Genomic DNA, 23061 nt, shown 5'->3' with positions numbered 1-23061 from the left:
ATAATGCATGTTTTATATTTTATTTCAGCGTTTTGTGTAGCGCCTGCAGGGTTGAAATATGCTAGCTCCTTTGTTCACTGCTTGTGCTGATGGTGCAGGCTATCAGATAATAGCTTCTTATGCTTTCGCGGAAAAGCATTTTTAAAATCTGACATGTTGGCTGTATTCACAACGAGTTTAGCTTTAATTGAGTATCTCACATGTGTGATTTAATGAATGTTTGAATTTTATAGCATTTTATTTGAATCTGGCGCTCTGCATTTCCCCTGGCAATTGGCCAGTTGAGACATTTGCGTCCCACCTATCCCTAAGAGCAACCCTAGGGGGGACTGCGACCACAGTATTTACAAAACAAACCCACAAGATCAAGATCAACACAGTCAACCTACAAAACATACAAAAATCATTATATTACACACGAGACAAAGCATCTGCCAACACAATTTCACAACCCTTTTTGTGGCGGATCTCCAAATTATAATTTTGTACAATCAGCACCCAACGCATAAGGCGCTGGTTGTGGTTGTACATCCGGTGGAGAAACTCTAAGGGGTTATTATCAGTATAGACGATTACTGGTAGGGCACTGGAACCAATATATACTTCAAAGTATTGCAGACATAACAAAGCAAGAGCTTCTTGTTCTATGGTTGCATAGTTTGCCTGACATTTGTTGCATAGTTTTGCCTGACAAACTTTCGTGAAAAATAACAAACGGGATGATCCACTATTGTCCTGCTGCAGTAGAGCAGCACCAGCACCTCTGGCGCTAGCATCTACCTCAAGTTTAAACGGTTGTTCAAAATCCGGAGCAGCAAGTACAGGGGTGCTTTAGCAGATTCAAAAGCTACCTGACAATCAGGGGACCACTCAAACGATCTTGCCGGACTGAGCAAATCGGTCAATGGAGCAACTACTGCAGAGAAGTTCTTACAGAAACTACGGTAGTAGCCAACCATCCCCAAAAAGCGGCGTAGCTCTCGTCTGGTGGTAGGTGCGGGGAATGCAGTTATAGCCAAGACCTTGGCATCAACAGGGCGCACCTGTCCATGGCCGACCTCTTTACCGAGATAGATAACAGTAGCCTTCCCAAACTCGCACTTTGCCAAGTTCAGGGTTAGAGAAGCAGCTGCCAAACGTTCACATACTACCCTTAGAGTCAACATGATCTGACCACTCAGACGAATAAATTACTAGATCATCAAGGTATGCACTACAATTGGGAACGCCAGCTAATACGGAGTTAACCAGTCGTTGGAAAGTGGCTGGTGCAATCCGCATCCCAAAAGCCATGACTGAGTACTGTAGGAAGTTGTCTGGAGTCACAAAGGCAGACATCTCAGAAGGACGTGAGGTTAACGGAACCTGCCAGTAACCTTTTAAGAGGTCCAACTTAGTTACATAATTAGCAGCTCCAACAGTGTCGATACAGTCGTCCAGTCTACGTAACGGGAACGAATCTGGCATTGTGACAGAATTTACCTTTCGCTAATCTGTACATAACCTGGACGTGCCTCTGCCATCAGGTTTAGGAACCAGAATGCACGGAGAACTCCAAGGGCTGGAACTTGGCGTAGCCAGGTCATTCTCCAACAAATATCTCACTTCATCCCTCATTATCTCCCGCTTAGAAGCATTGACACGATATGGGTGATGCTTGATAGGGGCAGCATTTCCAACATTATTGTCATGTTCAAACACATTTGTGCGAGTAGGAACGTCATTAAAGAGACATGGAAAACTGTGTAGTAGCCTCACAATATCGTCGGCCTGTCCGTCCGTTAACTTATTGGATATAGGGGGCGCTCTTTTAATTTATGGATAAAAAAACGTTCCCGTTTTAAACAAGATATTTTGTCACGAAAAGATGCTCGACTATGCATATAATTGACAGCTTTGGAAAGAAAACACTCTGACGTCTCCAAAACTGCAAAGATATTGTCTGTGAGTGCCACAGAACTAATGCTACAGGCGAAACCAAGATGACATTTCATACAGGAAGTGCCCCAGATTTTGAATGCGCTGTGTTCCAATGTCTCCTTATATGGCTGTGTATGGGTCACGAATGAGCTTAGACTTTCTGTCGTTTCCCCAAGGTGTCGACAGCATTGTGACGTATTTGTAGGCAAATCATTGGAAGATTGACCTTAAGAGACTACATCTACCAGGTGGCCGCTTGGTGTCCTCCGTTGCAATTATTGCGTAATCTCCAGCTGCTTGTATTTTTCGTTTGCTTCGAGGAGGAACACAGCTGCCACGAATGATTTATCATCGAATAGATATGTGAAAAACACCTTGAGGATTGATTCTAAACAACGTTTGCCATGTTTCTGTCGATATTATGGAGTTAATTTGGTAAAAAGTTCGGCGTTGTAGAGACATTTTTCAGATTTTTTTCTTAGCCAAACGTGATGAACAAAACGGAGCGATTTCTCCTACACAAATAATATTTTTGGAAAAAATGAACATTTGCTATCTAACTGAGTCTCCTCATTGAAAACATCTGAAGTTCTTCAAAGGTAAATGATTTTATTTGAATGCTTTTCTTGTTTTTGTGAAAATGTTGCCTGCAGAATGCTAGGCTTAATGCTATGCTAGCTATCAATACTCTTACACGAATGCTTGTGTAGCTATGGTTGAAAAGCATATTTTGAAAATCTGAGATGACAGTGTTTTTAACAATAGGCTAAGCTTGTGAGTGAATATATTTCTTTCATTTCATTTGCGATTTTCATGAATAGTTAACGTTGCGTTATGGTAATGAGCTTGAGGCTATAATTACGCTCCCGGATACGGGATTGCTCGACGCTAGAGGTTAAATGAACCAGACCTGACTGGAGAGACTCCAGCAATTCTGAGTTGGGCAATCTAATGCACTGCTGCTGAGTATTGTGCAACTCCAATCCATCTCCATCATCTCCAACCATCATGACAGTCCACTATCATAGCAGTAGAGCAGAGGAGACAGCAGTACCTTCCTCTGTTTTTGAACTGTGTGATGGGTCTGGTGTGGTATGCTTTCAACATGTTAATGTGGCACACACGAGATTGGCGATTTCTATCAGGAGTTTGAAGTACATGATTTGATTTGATTCAGTTTCACTTATTTTCTTTTCAATGAAATAAGGACCAGAGAAAGGAGCTGACAGTGAAGATCCTGAAACAGGTAATAACACCAGTACTTGGTCACCTGGCTGTAGTGGATGAGAAACAGCCTCTTTATCATAGTGTCTTTTCATACTCCTCTATGAGGAAGACAGAGCTTCCTTTGCGAGAGCACAGGCTTGGTGTCGGCACTCACGAAAGCGACTAACATAGTCCAACACATTCTCATCTCCTGTACACAACTCTTGGGACAAAAACTGTTAAGGACTTTCATTGGTCCTCTCACTGTGTGACCAAACACTAGTTCAGCCGGGCTGAACCCTAGGGACTCCTGTACAGTTTCACGAGCAGCAAACAAAACTAAAGGAACTCCCTCATTCCAATCTTTCTCAGATTCCAAACAATATTTACGTAGCATAGACTTCAATGTCTGATGCCAACGTTGAAGTGCACCCTGAGACTCTGGGTGATAGGCGCTTGACACACGGTGAGTAATTGCTAAGGATTTTAACACCTGCTTGAAGAGCTTGGATAGGAAATTGGTACCTTGATCACTTTGTACCACCTTAGGTAACCCGAATGTCGTGAAGAATTTAATTTAAGGCCTTACTCACTTCCAGAGCAGTAATCCTTCTCAGAGGAATAGCTTCGGGTATCTTGTTGTGATACACATAATTGTTAACAGAAACTGGTTACCCGATTTTTGTCTTCGGTAACGGTCCAACACAATCAACCACCACATGTTCGAATGGTTCACCTATGACAGATATTGGACAAAGAGGAGCGGGAGGAATAACCTGATTTGGTTTTCCTATTATCTGACATGTGTGGCATGTCCGACAGAACTGAGCCACATCTTGTTTTAAACCTGGCCAAAAAAAATGTCGAAGGATCCGATCATAAGTTTTTGTGATTCCTAAATGACCAGACCACTGGTTATCATGAGCAAGGGATAACACATTTTGTGAAAAGGCTGTAGGAATCATTATTTGGTAAACAGCATTCCAATCTCAGCCCGCGTCATCATGGGATGTCCATTTACGCATGAGGAGATTAGCATCAATGAAGTAAGCCACGTTCTTCTTCTTTACCTCTTCCAATGAGACAACACTAGAAAAACATTTAGCAAGCTTGTTGTCAACCTTTTGGTTAGCAATCAGCTGTTCACGAGTGACTGGTAACTGTGGACTGTTTGTCAGAGGCGATCATGCCAGAGGTAGCACACAACCCATCCTCTTGATCAACCTCTTTGAACAGAACAGTGTTCGACAAATCTATCACGTCACCCTCTTGTCGTGCCTGAGCACGAGTGACAGCACAAGCGGGGAACACATGTGGATAACTCTGTGCCAGCTCATTGGAGAGAGAGTGGTCACCTTTATCCAATACTTCCAATACGGGTAGTACCTTTCCTCCGGCAATATCGTTACCCATTATAAAGGTCACACCTTTTACTGGCAACTTAGGACGTACCCCCACTCTGAATATTCCACTGATTAACTCAGAGTGTACTTTCACAAAGTGCAATGGCACTGGGACAATACCCATTTCAATACCCTAAACTAACACACTGGAACGACAGTATGTATCGTCGGAAAAGGGCAACACATCAGACAATATAAACGACTGCGCCGCACCAGTGTCTCTAAGGATTTTAACCGTACGCTGAGACGCGTCGTCATTCATTAGGGACACAAACCCCTTGAAAATGAATGGTTCATAACTGTGGTCGGGGACTGGGTCTTTCAAACTACGGTTACCCTGAGGCATCTGTTTCGTTTCAGACCTCTCAACCGTACAAATTAGACCAACACCTGCTTGGCACGAATAGGCATCCCTTGTTTGCATTTAAGCAGGAAGCAGTCATTAATCATATGTCCCACCTTATGACAATAGAAACAGGGACGCTCATTTTTCTGGCGTGCTTGATATACAACTGGCCGACTAGGGCTACAAGTAGGCAACTCAGTGGCTCTACTCTCAGTATGAGCCTTCAACACAAACTTGTCTGCCAACAGACGCTTCGGACAGGGAGGATACTTTATGTACATTTAGGTAAACTACAATGCGTTCGGGTAAGCAATTTTTAAACTCTCCCAACAAGATTAACTCCCGGAGAGAGTTGAAATCAGTTACCTTACTAGCAGCATGCCATTTATCAAATAGATTTCCCTTGTCTCTAGCAAATTCCACATAAGTCTTACTAAAATACTTTCTATGAGACCTAAATCTCTGTCGGTATGCCTCAGGCACAAGCTCATAGGCACGAGGAACAGTAGCTTTGACCACTTCATAATTCAAACTGTCTTCAAGAGGTAGCGCTGACAAAACCTCTTGGGCTTTACCAGTTAATTTACACTGAAGTAATAGGCACCATACCTCTTCAGGACATTTCAATGCTGCAGCTTTACGTTCAAAAACACAAAAATAGGAGTCAACCTCTGACTCTCTGAACAAAGGTACTAAGTCAATCTGCCTACTAATGTTAAACGTGTTGGAAGCTCCAGCTGGTGAGGATGACTCACTAATTGTCACAGCCGGAACGGAGGCTAGCCTCGCTGTCTCTGCCTCCAGTTCCATCTGGCGCATTTTGAACTCCAACTGCCTCTGTTCTCTGTCTGACTCAATTTTACACATATCCAACTGGAGATTTTCTTGCCTAATTTGGGCTCTCTCTTCCGCCTCCAGTTGAAACTGTATTGAACGGACATCCCTCATGACATCACCGGTTGACTGTGGGGAGAGTGGATCAAAATTGGGCAATGTGGCTTGAGCTTTAGCCTCGCCCTCAGACACCAACGGGCATAGAGGAGCAGCAGCATCCCCTACAGGGGTAGTAGGCTCAGGCAGCGGTAACACAAGCACCTGCTCTTCCAACAATACATTTAACACCAGCTTTTTAACCTCCGCCTTAACAACACTCTGCGGAATCGATACTGAATAATGGTCAGTCAAGGTAATTAAATCAACTCTACGACATTTGTCAAAACCCACCCACGTAGGGTTATCCAAAAAGGATTTCAAATCGAAAGTGGCCAACTACACAAAGAGCCAACAAATAGCAAACACTAATTCTACATCAGCTATGACGCTCAACACTGAACTAGACCACTAACAATCTGCATGAGCGGCAGGGTGTCAATTATGACAGATCCCGGACGACCCCCCCCACTTATGTTACGAATCCCCTTTGGCCCGGCAGTCTAGGGGGGATGGTAACGAGACCCGTAACATAACTCATGCATATTATAATAGTGACAAAGTAAAAGTGTGAACGAAAAACCACAGACAACTTCATTACCGTCAAACACTCAGGGTTTATTTTGAAAACTCACGGTCAAGGGGGGGCAGGAAAAGGGGCTGAGCTGGACCCAAGGAAAGAAACAAATATTTTAAAAAACACCCCTAACCTAGACCTTCTACTATACAGATAGCTAACTAACCAAAAATACAGTGGGCCCAGTTCTACCTAGTGTTCTTAGACAAAGTAGTCCTACGGGTAGTGTATACCCATGGGCAACTTGGTTCCCCCTTTTCCCACCATTAAACACCATAACAAAAACAATACTCACAGGTGGGGACAAAGTGATATGGAGGTGCTAAAACAAACAAGAGAACTACCAAGAGATTGTATGACATAGAGATATTGACAGAGAGATTGAGCTCTAGAGGAAACATGGGACAGGGTTTTTAAACCAAGGGAAAGGGGATGTGATAGGGTAATGGAAATAGGAGTTGTGTCTTCTGATTGACGATTGATTGGTGACTGATTGGGGAGTGATGATTGCCACCTATGAGGAGAGAAGGAGAGAAAAGAACACACAGGATACACACACACACAAACCCAGGATGCCTGTATCCTTAACCCACACACAAACACTTCACAAGATGCAGATACATTTATTGAAACTTTGACCCTTTGAATGTTCTTACACCCACTGTTATGTAAGTGTGGTAGAGAGAGAGAGTCGAAAACAGCAGGTCCGGGACAAGGTAGCACGTCCGGTGAACAGTTCAGGGTACCATAGCCGCAGGCACAACAGTTGAAACTGGAGCAGCAGCTCGACCAGGTGGACTGAGGACAGCAAGGAGTCATCAGGCCAGGTAGTCCTGAGACATGGTCCTAGAGCTCATGTCCTCCGAGAGAAGAGAAAGAGAGAAAGAGTGAGAGAATTAGAGGGAGCATACTTAAATTCACACAGGACACCAGATAAAACAAGATAAATCCTCCAGATATAACAGACTGACCCTAGCCCCCCAACACATAAACTATTGCAGCATAATTACTGGAGGCTGAGACTGTAGGTATCGGGAGACACTGTGGCCCCATCCGACTTTACCCCGGACAGGGCCAACCAGGCAGGATATAACCCCACCCACTTTGCCAAAGCACAGCCCCCACACAACTAGAGGGATATATTCAACCACCATCTTACTACCCTAAGACAAGGACGAGTATAGCCCACAAAGATCTCCCCCACGGCACGAACCTGAGGTGGGCGCCAACCCGGACAGGAAGATCACGTCAGACTCAACCCACTCAAGTGACGCACCCCTCCTAGGGACAGCATGGAAGAGCAACATTAAGTCAGTGACTCAGCCCCCGTAATAGGGTTAGAGGCAGAGAATCCCAGTGGAGATAGGAGAACCGGCCAGGCAGAGACAGCAAGGGCGGTTCGTCGCTCCAATGCCTTTCCGTTCACCTTCACACCCCTGGGCCAGACTACACTCAATCATTGGACCTACTGAAGAGATGAGTCTTCAATAAAGACTTAAAGGTCGAGACTGAATCTGCGTCTCTCACATGGATAGGCAGACCATTCCATAAAAATTGAGCTCTACAGGTGAAAGCCCTGCCTCCAGCGTTTGCTTAGTAATTCTAGGTACAATATGGAGGCCTGTGTCTTGTGCCCGTAATGTACGTGTAGGTATGTACAGCAGAACCAAATCGGAAAGATGTATAGGAGCAAGCCCATGTAGTGCTTTGTAGGTTAGCAGTAAAACCTTGAAATCCTCCCTAGTCATAACAGGAAGCCAGTGTCGAGAGGCTGGAGTAATATGATCACATATTTTGGTTCTAGTCAAGATTCTAGCAGCCATGTTTAGCAGGTAGCTGGAAAGTAGAGCATTGCAATAGTCTAATCTAGAAGTGACAAAAGCATGAATATATTTTTCTGCATCATTTTCTGACAGAAAGTTTCTGATTTTTGCAATGTTATGTAGATGGGAAAAAAAGCTGTCCTTGAAACCGTCTTGATATGTTCGTCAAAAGAGAGATCAGCGTCCAGAGTAATGCCAAGGTCCTTTACAGTTTATTTTAGATGACTGTGCAACCATCAAGATTAATTGTCAGATCCAACAGAAGATCTCTTTGCTTCTTGGGACCTAGAACTAGCATTTCTGCTTTGTCCGAGTTTAAAAGTAAAACATTTGCCGCCATCCACTTCCTTATGTCTGAAACATAGGCTTCCAGGGAGGGCTATTTTAGGGCTTCACCATGTTTCATTGAAATGTACATCTGTGTGTCATCCACATAGCAATGAAAGTAAACATTATGTTTTCGAATGACATCACCAAGAGGTAAAATATATAGTGAAAACAATAGTGGTCCTAAAACGGAACCTTGAGGAACACCAAAATGTACAGTTGATTTGTCAGAGGACAAACCATTCACAGAGACAAACTGATATCTTTCCGACAGATAAGCTCTAAACCAGGCCAGAACTTGTCCGTGTAGACCAATTTGGGTTTCCAATCTCTCCAAAAGAATGTGGTGATCGATGGTATCAAAAGCAGCACTAAGATCTAGGAGCACGAGGTCAGATGCAGAGCCTCGGTCTGACGCCATTAAAAGGTAATTTACCACCTTCACAAGTGCAGTCTCAGTGCTATGATGGGGTCTAAAACCAGACTGAAGCATTTCATATACATTGTTTGTCTTCAAAGCTGCGCAACAGCTTTTTCAAAAAGAATTGAGAGGAATGGAAGATTCGATATAGGCCAATAGTTTTTTATATTTTCAGGGTCAAGGTTTGGCTTTTTCAAGAGAGGCTTTATTACTGCCACTTTTTGTGAGTTTGATACACATCAGGTGGATAGAGAGACGTTTATTATGTTCAACATGCGAGGGCCAAGCACAGGAAGCAGCTCTTTCAGTAGTTTAGTTGGAATAGGGTCCAGTATGCAGCTTGAAGGTTTAGAAGCCATGATTATTTTCATCATTGTGTCAAGAGATGTATTACTAAAACACTTGAGTGTCTCTCTTGATACTAGGTCCTGGCAGAGTTGTGCAGACTCAGGACATCTGAGCTTTGGAGGAATACGCAGATTTAAAGAGGAGTCCATAATTTGCTTTGTAATGATCATGATCTTTTCCTCAAACAAGTTCATGAATTCATTACTGCTGAACTGAAAGCCATCCTCACTTGGGGAATGCTGCTTTTTAGTTAGCTTTGCGACAGTATCAAAAAGACGTTTCGGATTGTTCTTATTTTCCTCAATTAAGTTGTAAAAATAGGATGATCGAGCAGCAGTGAGGGCTCTTCGATACTGCACGGTACTGTCTTTCCAAGCTAGTCGAAAGATTTCCAGTTTGGTGTGGCGCCATTTCCGTTCCAATTTTCTGGAAGCTTGCTTCAGAGCTCGGGTATTTTCTGTATACCAGGGAGCTAGTTTCTTATGAGAAATGTTTTACGTTTTTAGGGGTGCAACTGCATCTAGGGTATTGCGCAAGGTTAAATTGAGTTCCTCATTTAGGTGGTTAACTGATGTTTGTCCTCTGACGTCCTTGAGAAGGCAGAGGGAGTCTGGAAGGGCATCAAGGAATCTTTGTGTTGTCTGAGAATTTATAGCACGACTTTTGATGCTCCTTGGTTGGGGTCTGAGCAGATTATTTGTTGCGATTGCAAACGTAATAAAATGGTGGTCCGATAGTCCAGGATTATGAGGAAAAACATTAAGATCCACAACATTTATTCCATGGGACAAAACTAGGTCCAGAGTATGACTGTGACAGTGAGTAGGTCCAGAGACATGTTGGACAAAAACCCACTGAGTCCTTCCAACTTCCTGTAATATACATTAAGATAATATATTTTTTTAAATCATTCATTAATGTAGTCCTTGCCACATGCTTTGAGCGTTGGCGCAAGTGTAGAAGGATTCCACCTTTTTCTGGTATTGTCACCTTGCATATTTGATGGCTCATTCGTAGCCTTGACCATAGCCTCAGGGTTAGTTGCTATAGCCCTATGTGTGGTGGCCCTGTCCTTTAGTTTGGCACATATCTCAGTGTTAATCCAGGGCGTCTTTTAATTAATGACCATCAAAAGGCTATGACCCACAACTGCTGCTCACCCAAAGGGAACACCCTTCTGTGGTTTCTGCTGGCCTTTTGATCCTCAGCTACTGAACTATTATAATCTGCAAGCCATTTCGGTGTTCCCCTTGTCATTAAGAGGGGGTGGCTCTATTTTTAAACAGTCTGCCTAACACTCAGCTTTATGTCATCTTGACAATGATATATTTGGCCATTTTAGTGTTTCTTTCCGCTTTTGGGAAAGAAGGGTCTTTCTACTGTACGAGCGTGAGCACAGTAGATGTATGTGACGAGCTCCACCCGCAGCATGACACCACATTCCGTGGGCAGTGGATAGGAAATACAAGGCTGTCCTCATGGTTTGGTCATTTCCTTCATAGCCAAACCACTGTCTCTCTTGTTTTGGTTCTTGTCTTACCTCATCAATGTAAACTGAGCTGGCCGAGGTCTACTCATGAAAGACACCATATGCTCTGTGAGCAAGTAGTCATGCAAGCGTTTGCACGCAAAATTTCCTCTCCAAAACACCAGCCTGTCTTTGGTTTTCATGTTGCTCTCATTGGTGTTTTGCGTCAGTTAATCTGTGACAGTTTTGTCTCAGTTAATCAACTCAATACCAATAATATAAAAAATACTTGAGTTAGTATCTGATAGACGGTTTCCATAATGATGGAATTCTTGTGCATGTGTGCCTGTGTGTGTGCCTGTGTGTGTGTGTGTGTGTGTGTGTGTGTGTGTGTGTGTGTGTGTGTGTGTGTGTGTGTGTGTGTGTGTGTGCGCGCTCACACATAAGGTCAAACATAGGGCAGATCTTCTTTTATGGTTTATGCTTATGGGTAACCCATTGCTTTGTGTTTTATGAATTTACCACACTGGACTGAATATGCATAGAACACATTTTCAGAGATTTCCCAAAACCAAAAACAACACATTTCTGTTTTAGTGTACATCCTTTTAACTTTAATGGTGAAGCGAAACAAAACAAAAATACTTTAAAATAAATTAGATAGAAAACTTAGCCACAAGCACGTTTTTGATTTGTACAACAAAGCAATGCAACATATTGGTATCTGGATTTCCATATATACAGAATAAAATATGATTTTATTCCACTTGTTTCAGTGTCATTTATTTTGTATTAATAAAATAAAACGAAAACAAATACAACCACATGTTTTTTTCTTCTTTTTTAAAATGTTTTCTCTATTAATATTTTTGTATGCATCAGTGCACAATGTAAGATACATTGTGCTTCTATGACGTTTAATGAGTCTATACTTCAAGACACAACTTTGCGAGAGAACGTTTCGGTAACACTTTATTTGACATCCCATTTTAAATGTGTATATACTTTGCATGGTATTAACCAATAATCTATGTGTAATGGATACTTGGACAGTACTTCAACACTATCAGTATTGAAATAGAATTCAATACAACTGGTTGGTATCTGCTGTATCTCGTACCAAATGGTATATTGTGAAGCTTTTGTGTCAATGAATCTCAAGGAAGTGTAATGACTATGTATTAATAAGGCAATTTCGAAATAACTACCCGGTAAACAGTGGGCAGTAAAATAAAGTGTTACTAAGTTTCAAATTGCTTAATTTCAGACATCGAAAGAAACCAACCCTCCAAACAATTTGTTTTACTTGTTGTTAGATGGGACCTTCCAATATTTGGTGAGATATTTGGAAATATTAAACTGTTTTAACTAGATCTTCAATGGACACATTCATTTTCCTCCAAAACGCGACAACATTGGCCTACATAAGTGCTTTTTCTTCAGTTACATTAATAATACACTCTCCAACAACATAGTAATGTGTGAAAAACATAGGTCAGAGTGAAGCATTATGGGAAATGACGTTTATGTGCAGGAGCTGAAGGAATGTTTGGGCACTGATGCTAGGCTATGCTAAGGCTGACCTGGACGTCTTTGTGAAGTGGTTGCTAACAGCCTCACAATGACGGTTGGCAACGCTCACACAAACTCTTTGGTGTGGTCAAAAAAAATGCTGTAGTCATAAATGTGTCTACGTGTTCTCGAAATGTTTTAAACTCTTGTGCTCTATTGATTTGTCCATTCATAAGTGCTTTTTAACCTCTTTTAGAATACCATTTATATTTGTGACTAGGCTGATCAGAATGTTGGTATAGTGCAAACTGAAAACGTTCGTAACGTTTTTAAAAACAATAAACAATAATATTATTATCAATAACAAAAATTATAATAATTATACATAGAGAAATGTTTGGTTCCAGCATCTGGTCAAACTTGTTTCTTTCAAGTATCTCTCAACACACACACACCACACACACACACAAACACAGGCACACTAAAACAAACGAAAAACATAGTTTAAAAAAGTTTTCCTTTTTTATGTTTTGAAAAAGTAAACAATTGAGAAAATGAAACAGGCAAAATAAAAATACAAATCGTAATACTTGACAAGTTGCATAGTTTTGAGATTTTTCAGGCACCTCATTCGCATGGTCTCTCGTCTTGCAGTGCATTAAAGGAGCAACTACACTGTATCTGGGTCACATAAATATCCTCTCACCTCACTCTCTTTGTTTTGTAACAAAAATATATTAAATATTATTTTCTTTTTTTTTCTGAAAGTGCCGCAGAGACTTCTCTGAGTTGTAGATACCCCCTGGACTTGCCGACGACCGGACAACAAGCCAGTCATCAAGTCCAAAAAGGAGTCGGTCTTGACAAGTGTCATGCGCTTAAGAGAGAGCGAGAGATAAAGGGAGAAGGGGAGAAGAACAGTGACTCAATGCATTCTCCTTCCTTCATCTACCTCCTCTTCTTTCATTTAGTTCTTTCTCTCTGGGCATGAGACCAACCTCCCAGCCCCTCTAGTTCCGCTAGGCTTTTAGGAGCAGCCACACTCCTCTACGACCATGTTCTGGATATCCTTCTTGACGATCTTCTGCTCCTCGTTGTAGTAGAGCATGGACATGGCGCGTAGCCGCGTCGGCACGCAGCACGACTTGATGTTCTGGAAGGGTGCGTAGCCCCGTATGCGGTAGTGGTTGATGACAGTGGAGTGGAAGGACAGCGAGGAGCCTGTAATGCTGGCCACGTGGCTGGGGCAGTCGCCTTCGCAGTAGTTGGCGTGGTAGCCCCCTGGCGCTATGATCCAGTCACTCCAGCCAATGTCCTTGAAATTGACGTAGAACTGGCGCTTGCAGCAGGCACTCACCTTGCCGTCGCACTCCAGGCCCCGCTTGCGGCGCTGCCGTGGCTCACCGCCCTCACCCTGCTGCACCACTGCCATCAGGAAGGGCCGGTGGGACTGCTCCCGCTCCTGGCCGCTGCTGGCCGACACCAGGATGGGCGTGGCGCCAGCGTTGGCACACAGCGGGCAGGAGACCCTCAAACTGAGTGTACTGCCGCCGCGCTTCAGCAGGGCCTGGACGCTGGCCGAGACTGGAAAAGTGTGCCAGCCGCTGCGCCGCGTGTCCACCACCTTCTCAGCCAACGGCACAGGCGCCGTCTCCTCACGGCCGTCTCCACCACGGTGCTGCTGCAGCAGGCGGATAGTGACCTTGGCACGGCTGCGGTTGGTCTTGGCTAGCCGGAGGAAGATCCATACATTAGCCTGCTCCACCAGAGACAGCTCGCCGCCCTCCTTGGAGATGAGGAAGTTGACCGCGCCCTGGGAGTCGCCTACAGAGGAGAAGTAGAGAGAGGATCGGAGGATTAGATTAGTAAAACTCTGTAATAAAGTCTGAGCTCATATCAGTGTAAGTGAAGGCTTTGCTGCCTGGTCCTTGAACTGCAACGGCCACATCTGAGTCTGATGGGGTGTGATAGGGCCACATCAATGGGACAGAGTAATTTTAGGCATGGAGCACGTATCATTAGCATTGCCTTGCTTGACATGACTTCACACACAGTAAAGTTCTGGTCTGTTTTTTTTTTTTCAATTAACTTTTTGGGGTTCAATAAATCAGAAAATGTGGGGACGTCATTTGGAAATGAATGTGTTATGTGCAATGCTAACAACAAAGTGAAAAGTATTTACAGGAGAGAGTCAAAATTGACATTTTGGGTACAACATGCAAATATGTTTTGTGACATGTACACAGTCACTCACTGCACACACACACACACACACACACACACTCATTCACAAGCACGAGCAAGCACATGGCATGACACACCACAAGAGGACTGTCCATGACATACTTAACAAACCCATCACGGAATATAATTTTGTGGTTTAAAAACCACAACATGGCAAAACAAACTTTGTGTCACCTTTACTGGCGATCGTTATGGCAGCACACAATAGCCAGTGGCAAGTCTTTCAGAAATGTACAGTAAGAGGTTGAAGGATGTCAGTTATTACCCATAATAAGTGCCCTTTTCACAGGCAGATGTGAATTCACTTGTGATGCGGCAACGTGTCTTCACTAGTGTCACTATGGGAGGCCTGCTGGTGTATTTGAGCTCAAATCTCTCAGCTCTGGATCAAAACTGGCTCATGTCCATGGCCCTAAGCAGAGGCATGGAGCAAGCCTCTGGAAAGCTTCTTCTAACAGATCATTTAGAACGTCTAGGCTAATCCCTTGCATTTACATAGGCAAATCTTTACAAAGTGATGTCTCAACAGCACATACTGTAAAGCTCACTTTCTGGCTGTTAACTTTGGCTCTGTGTGCTCAGAGTAAGATATTCCTTTCCTCTCTCTTTTTTTGTGGACAGACACTGCGTGTTGTTGATGAGCTCCATGTCCACAGTGGCTGTGATGTCATTATTAGATGGGTCTGTTTTTTTTTAACTACACAAATGTCGCTTGAGTTGGACAGCATTTGTCATTGTAGACTCTCCCTCTAAGAAATCCCAATGAGCCCCAAAGTATTCCTAGTACTTCCATGGAGGTCATCGTCAATGCTTTCTGTTCGTTTAGCCCACATTTGGTTGCAACAACAATGGCGACAGTTCTCTCTCTGTGTGTGTGTTTTTGTGCGTGTGTCCACAGACCATACCCATCTGTCCAAACACAGCCGCTGCATCACAAACGCAGCCTAAAAATAATGGGCGTTTGCCAGCGGTGGCTCCGTCCATTGTTCCTTCTTAATCCTGCACTGGGGCGAAAGAATGGGACTTGCGTTAGAGTTTCCTAAGCTGTACAAACCAAAGGGGGCCCTAACCCAAAGAAAACCCGCCCTTGGAAGTACATTTGAGTACACCGCTGCTCAACATGGTCCCTGAAAACATTTGTGAGAAAAGAAGGGGGAAAAGACTAAAGAGAGGTACAGTAATCCCTGAACAATAAACACCAATTGTGCTGACAAGAAGGACAGTTTGCGCAGCTGTCGCACACACAAAGATAGAAAATAACATTGACACATTCCTACCTCCCCCTTTGCTTGTCTTCAAAAAAAGGAGATGGAGTGAGGGATGGGCACAAATACCTGAAAGCTTAGAGGAGTATAAGTGGGGGGGAGGTTCTCTTCTATCCAAGTACTCTCCTAATGAATGTGTCCAATAATCCCACTCTTTATCCAGTTTACATTTGGAGGGAATAATGGCCTTTGAACTTTTTGATCCTTGAGGTTCCAGTCATATTTTATGGAGTTCTAATACTCCCACAGCCACTCCTGAGGCATCATTTCCATGAAAAAAACATAACAGCCAGAAAGATGCCACTATTACACACTATTGAGGCATATCTTGTTTACCAATTTAAGAGAAATGGAAATTGTTTTATAAAGGTGTACTGCCTAATTTGAGGAATGCCTAGAAATCTGATAAAATGACACAGATTGTATAGGATTGAGTTTATCAGATTTCTTTGCAACCTGAGGTGAACTGCAAGTTGCGGTGGAGATAGCAGCTTTAATACCTGCCAACTCAAAGTCCACTAGTAGACCTACTTTCAGAGCAGACTAAACAGAGAACTTTTTTTCATATTTGCCTCTTGGCAGCTGCAAATTTTTAAGAGTTCTGGTTTGATAGATCAAGCATTGAAAGATTATGGCTTAATGTCTCCTGGACAGCATCAGGTATAACCACATTTTATTTGTAAATATCTGAATTATATGAATGATCATCTTGATAAGTAAAATGCTAAATGTATTTCTTGAAAAAAGTAACGTTGTTCACAGAATTGTATTTGCATTTTTCTCTGAACGTGCCAATCATCTCATTCCTCCCAAGTGGATCGCTCTTCAATTTCGTACTTGCCTGCTCTAACAGCCATATGTGGCTCTCAAGATGCTCCAGGAATGTTCCTGGTATGTTCTAATGACAATGACAGCAATGTTTGGAGAGCTCTTGTACAAATAACCCAGTGTTCTATGAATGCCATTAGGATATACGTTAGATGTTGTCACCCACCAACAAATTGAATCAGTTACATTTTAAGAATGCCTCTAAAACATGCATTGCAATTGTCTTATAATAAACTTGTACAAAATGTTGGAGGCTATATCATGTGTACCTGAAGTCATTCCAATAGCATTCCCTAAACACTATTACAGGTTACAAGTCTAAGCCTTGGCTCATTGAATAGCACATTCATTAAGGACAGTCAAAAAAATGTATCATAAGGAATAAGGTTTTGAAGTGTCTGTCCTATATCTAGGAGATATAGGAAAAGCTCTGGGAATATTTTTCGTTTTCTGGACACATATTTCGCTTTCTTTGTTGGCACAAAACCTCCAAACTTCCATTCTTTTTTTTACCGGAACCAGGTTACCTTCAGACAGGTCCTAGGACACTTGTGGGGGTCGAGAGCAAAACATATAGTTGTCATTTTAGTTTTTAGGCCAAACCGTTCAGACGCTAACGTTTTCATGACAAGACCGATTTTTGGGACGTATATCCTATTGCCATTCATAGAACACTGGGTTATTTGTACAAGAGCTCTCCAAACATTGCTGTAGCTCGGCCACCTTCCACCGCAGATGTGGAAGGCCGGCATAAGCAGATGTGGTGGATTGAGACGCAGCCCATGCAAAAACAAAACGGATTAAAAAATATATATATGTTACTTAGGTTGATGCACGGATTTGTAAATCGTAACCCTTTGGAAAAAGTGAAACTAACATTCCATCTTGGCTGACGTGATCAACTGACCACCGACTGACCACAGGAATCGCAAAGGTCAGTTGTGCCATCGGTCAAGTAGACCCTTTCACTTACTTCCCTGGACTCTCAGCCTTGCCATCTGGTGCTCCACTATCTCACTTGCAAAAAAATAATCTGTGCTGGCCTCTTTGGAAGGAGACGAGCCAGCGGTGGGCTTCATTTATGACCCTGTACACACAATTAGACACCCAAACCCAGGAAGCATTCGCTCTGAGGCACAGCAGGCCAAGGCATCACAGGCCAAGGCACTCCCAAGACCAATGAGAAACGTTTGGGAGAAACACTATAACCTTTGAAGACTGGGAGACACTCCGTCTCTATCTAACTGCTTTATTAATCATTTCTGTTTGGCTGGACTTTCGATAAAAGAACTAGAACCGTCTCTTGAATCAACGTTTTGCCTGTCTTAGAGTCGGGACATTTTCTTGACGTGCTTTTGGAGTAGGCCTTGGCAGCATAATCATAATTTGGATACATCAGAAATGACTCTGTGTCAGCCATGTCACGCCTAGGCTCTTATAAAGGGCTTTGGCCTCACATTTCTAAACATGTTTTATTGCTCTGACTGCTAGCAACTAGCACAATAATGAATGGTAGTGACAGCATTGAGGAAAAAAAACTTTTGAGAATTTTCCTTTTTCCTTCAATATGTCTTTGGGGCTTTTTGGTGTGTTCTGCTTTTAGCAGCACTGATGGTTCATTCATTGCATATACAGATATAGGATCTTAATTTGATCACCATGTTGCAGGATAATTTTTTTTGCAATGCAGTAAATGTTAAACTTGATGTATTGCAATTGTCTTATAAACTGGCTAAAATGAAGATCCTACATCTGTTCCCAAGGGAGAGATGAGACCATAGATGTGGGACGTAGGGGGGGCTGAGGGTGCAGCTCCCCCGACAAAATGAAAAAAAAAAAAATAATAATAACCCCCCCCCCGGCCATGGATGACACAATATCTAACAGTAGTTAAACCTCTCAACCATGCAGGTTGACAAGCCAAACAGGAGACTTAAGGTTATAAATGCCAATTTAGGCTACAGTACAAGAATGTGCCATAGTATGCCATTTTGGACCATAATCTAAAAGTAAATGAAATATTATTGGAGAGGCATGTGAAGGGAGCCACTCTTTTGTAACTGATGTGGAATGTGACCAAGTCAATGTCAGCCTCTCAAGTCCTTGGGGTTGATAACTGTGTAGAATACACAAAATACATGACCGAGGAGGACATTTTATTGGAACAATTAGTTAACTTACACTTAATAGGCAGAGGAGAGCTGTTTTCTCATACAAATCGACATGTTAAAAATCTTCTGTCTAATGCTTATCTCTAAGCCAAAACACCTGTAGTCTATGTAGCCTAATCAACATGGCCGGAGAATGCGGTGCAGTGAGAGATACACTGTGACCGGAAGATAAATGTGGACATCGGAATTTCACTAATGATGTGTTTAATTAATTGCTGTCCTCCACGGGTAGGTGGGTTGAAAGGGAGAGTGAATGCAGACTGTGGAGGAAATTGGCACTACCAGTATTCAACACTTTCCCCCCCAGTGAGCAAGGTTTTTTTCATGGGAGACTGTCCCAACAGCCCAAAATAATTATTGAGGCCCATATTCCGTTGAATGAAGCAATTATATGCAGCAGAACACCCCTACTGCACGGTTAACCCTAGTTATTTACATGTTTTTTTATGATTATGAAAGACCCCCAATCGGAAGTGTGGGAGTCCACTCTTACTTTTGAATCTAAAGTTAATTCAAACGCCTATTCATATCAAACGGGAATGTTATGCTTTTTATATTTAAGCAATCAAGTACAGAGAACGTAAATGTGGAACCCAATGGTGACCCACACAGAAATCTGAAAGATTTCTTGAGTAGCCCACTCATGTCAAAACTACTCTGAATAAAGATGATGTGACTAAAGTCAGGCCACATCAATTTCTCGTCCCAAATGGACTTCACAGGCTGATCACTTGTGCTTTGAAATAGGTTAATGATTAAACATTTGGTCTCAACGTATTAGCTGTGACTGCATCCAGTTTAATTCAATTTATTGAGGAATAGTTTGCAGACAATATTTGTATAACCATGGCCACAGTATGGGCAAATGATGCACTCTAGGGATACGAACCAGACTGTATCCCCATGTAGTGTGTATGGGCATAGCATGGTAAAGCCTTGCTAAGAGGTCAGTGAGAAATGCAGAACAGAACAGAAAAAAATAACAAAATGTCACTGTTGGAACTATATTTTCAATTGGAAATGTTGCATATCTTTTAGGCTTTTGGTGTAATACTGTTTTGTCTGTCTGTTGAATTGATGTGAACTCGAGACATGGTATTTATGGTGGCATACAGATGTAGGATCATAATTTGATCACTTTTTTGTTGCTTTATTTCCACTTTAAAATGTCAAACTTGATTTGCCCTACAAAAAAGTGCATCAACCCCCACAAAAAATCTTCCATGAATTGTAATCCACATCATAACTCACATTTCCTGTTACTGCAGGATTAACTACAGGATTATTTTCCTCCTGTAGCGAACTGGCTCAAATTTGTACTCCCTGACTCAGGTATTCCTAAATGGTTCAACTGTTCTTTGAAGTGTATGCTGTTGAAAATGTCAGGGAGGGAACCTGGCTTCAGTAATGAGCAGCATAACATATTCTACTGCAAGGAAGGTAAGGAAAGGAAGGTAAGGAAAGTCTTTTTTGACTCGGCTTTGTTTCCTCAACCTCATGACTCACATAACCTCATGACTCACATAACCTCAATACATGAATCAATCAATGTAAAATGATTTTAACACGTTTTTTCTCCAAATTCTGAATTGCAAAGTGTTGCTTTCACTGCCATGTTATAGCAACTTGACAACTCTTTCTAAGTTTACTGTAAAACACATTCTAGAATAAACATTTCTAGAATTCCTAAATGAAAGCTATTTAACTACCACTAAACTAGAAGAGCCTACTTTGAAAATGTACATAGTTTTCCTAGAATTCTTTGCTTGTACCTCAGGTTTTTTTTTTTTTACCACATAACAGGAACAACAACTTGACATCACACAAGGGAGGAAATTCTCATTCAAGTCTAAGTTTTGGTTTTAAACACACACTGTGTGAGTGTAAGTACTGCAGTGGGATTCGCTAAATTTAGTCTGTCAATTCTTAGTGAAGAGAGGCTCTTGAACTCACTGCAAATGTCAGTCATGACTTGGAGTGTACATCCTTGACACTCTCATTCAAGCACTCCTCTCTCTCCCCCCCTGCTGCGACATAGACCCAAGACCACTCAAAATCACCTTGCCAATTATACAGTGCTGTATTTATGAATCCAATAACCCTGTCTCTGACCCTTTCCAAAATACTGTACCGTTAAAACACTCTGCACCTTCAATGACAGTCACAGTTTGCATTGCAAGGAAAAAGGAACAATGTTCTTTCGCTGACACAGTTCAGCTTTTTCTATATCCCATTTCCCCCTCCTGGACTATCTGAGGCAGAGCAGACCCAGATCTCTCTACACGTCACACGCTTGACAGCACCTTTGAATGCATCACTCCACAGTCAACAGCCATCTTTAAACCCGTCTTGGAAGAAGAAAAACGGAGTAGAGGCAGTAACTGGATAATAGTTATTTTTTGTTTAACCTGAGGAGCCTTTCTTTCAATAACTCTCTTTCTCGCTCTCTCTCTCGCTCTACCGTTTCTGAGCAAAGCGCTCGCTTGGTCTCCCGGTGCGACCGCACTACTCTGAATAACTTCACAGCTGAGGGACTCAAGCCTGGGGCATTTCTAAGCAGATAATTGGTATTCTTTAAATCAGCAGGAGGTCATTAAGGACCTTAAGGGAGGGATGGCAGGGGAAGGGGAGGATGCAAGCACCTCTCTGGGTAGAGTCAACAGGTTCAACTGTTCTATCGCACAGGTGGAATTAAGCAGGTAGACACTACCCCCCTCCTCTCAAAGAATTAGGTCTGCAAACCTGCCAAACTGGGTTTCAGTCCTATAGCCTTTGTAGCGTTTAGCAAGGCTCCTTAGACAACACTTTCTGTTGTCCTTTCCATCACTCTATCTCTCTCTCACACACGCACGCACAATCACCCCACCACACACACCTGTGGCACTCACCAGCCTCTGCAAAGGTAATGATCTCAGTCGTCTCGGCCATGTCAGCGGGGTCGAGACGCCCGTGGCCCTCGTCCTCAATCTGGACGCTGCCGTCCTCGGCCACGCGTCCCACATGCAGCTTGCGGATGGCATTGAGCAGAGCAGCGCGGGGCACCGGATGCGTGACGTTGGGCCGTGCCTGCAGGTGCAGCATGTTGAGAATGTGCCTCTTCACCGCCTCCACCACGTCGGTTTTGCCGCCGTCCTCCTCCTCGTTTAGCCGTGCCAGGGCACATGACGGACAGTTGGTGACCTCCGGTGCCAGCTGGGATTGGGACTGGGTTTGTGGTGGGGTCTGGCCACCACCCATCGCTAAGGAGTCCGCCATGGGCAAAGAGCTGCCACCGGCGCAGCTATGGGTAAAGAGCAGAAGAATCCCACTCAGCAGGGGCAGAGGAGACATCCTTGATGAGACGAGGTCTGCTGTCCGGACAACTAAGAGCAACTCAGCACACACCAACTGGCAGGCGAAATGATGATTGGCGGAAAAAGTGTAGGTCCTCCTGCCAAAAGAGGAGTGGGGGGAAATCCTCCAGACAAAGTATACTTAAAAACTCTGGACAAATAAATACTAAGACTTGGACTAAAAGTTTTTTAAAAGTGACACCTTAAACTGAAGGAACAAAAAAATATAATCCTTGTATTGAAAAATGAGAGATGGATGGAGAAGGAGATGTGTGGACAGAAGATGGTCTTGCCAGTGCTGGAGCGGAGAGGATGGCTGGTCCTTTGGGAAGTTTTGTGTGGGAAGGGCAATCGTCTTCAGAAGGTTACCCCAGGGAAGTGGAGTTCTCTGTAGAGGTCTGGGAGTGCTCTCTGTGCTCAAGTTGAATGGTTTTGTGGGAGTGGGCAGGGCTCTGTCTTTGCTGTTTCTCTCTCTCTTTCTCTCTCTCCCTCTGTACTTCTCCCTGTGTCTTACCGTAATTATACCTTCCTCCTCCCTCCCCTTCCTCCTGATCCCACCCTTTACTATCTCACTACTTCTGACTCATGTGTTTCACTAACTTTGCCTTTATTTATTTATTTTGGATTGTACTGTGTCTCACAGTGGAAGGCTTGCAAATGTTTGAAAGTGCTTTAGTGGCAAATTCTTTGCACTTCAAATGTTATTTTATCTTGTTGCTTTATCTCTTGTTGCTGCCAACCTCAACTTGCTCTGTTAAACTCACTTCTGTTAAATTCGAAACAAATGGTTGTTGAATTATTTCTAATATAAATTTACACATTTGTTTGCAGTGATGTACAGTAAGAAGTTCTGATATGGCTTGTGTACATGTATTTAGACTATGTTAAAAGTTGAAACTCTTACAGTACAAACATTCAACTCATGTTGTAGATGGGCATG

The 23061-nt window shown here is 42.9% G+C and overlaps 1 protein-coding gene across 1 annotated transcript; it reads right to left on the bottom strand.

The window, feature by feature from the left end:
• Positions 1 to 12784: 12784 nt before the first annotated feature.
• inhbaa (inhibin subunit beta Aa) lies at positions 12785 to 22605 on the bottom strand. The gene is made up of 2 exons (XM_035760837.1): positions 21678 to 22605; positions 12785 to 14105 (listed from the first exon to the last, which is right to left on the bottom strand). The coding sequence occupies exons 1-2, from the start codon at positions 22117 to 22119 to the stop codon at positions 13309 to 13311; spliced, it is 1239 nt and encodes a 412-aa protein (XP_035616730.1). The 5' UTR covers positions 22120 to 22605; the 3' UTR covers positions 12785 to 13308.
• Between the last annotated feature and the right edge of the window lie 456 nt (positions 22606 to 23061).

Source organism: Oncorhynchus keta, chromosome 4, assembly GCF_023373465.1.
Source record: "Oncorhynchus keta strain PuntledgeMale-10-30-2019 chromosome 4, Oket_V2, whole genome shotgun sequence".
NCBI lineage: Eukaryota > Metazoa > Chordata > Actinopteri > Salmoniformes > Salmonidae > Oncorhynchus > Oncorhynchus keta.
Note: the sequence above shows the minus strand (reverse complement) of the source record. Positions and strands in the feature narration are given on the sequence as shown.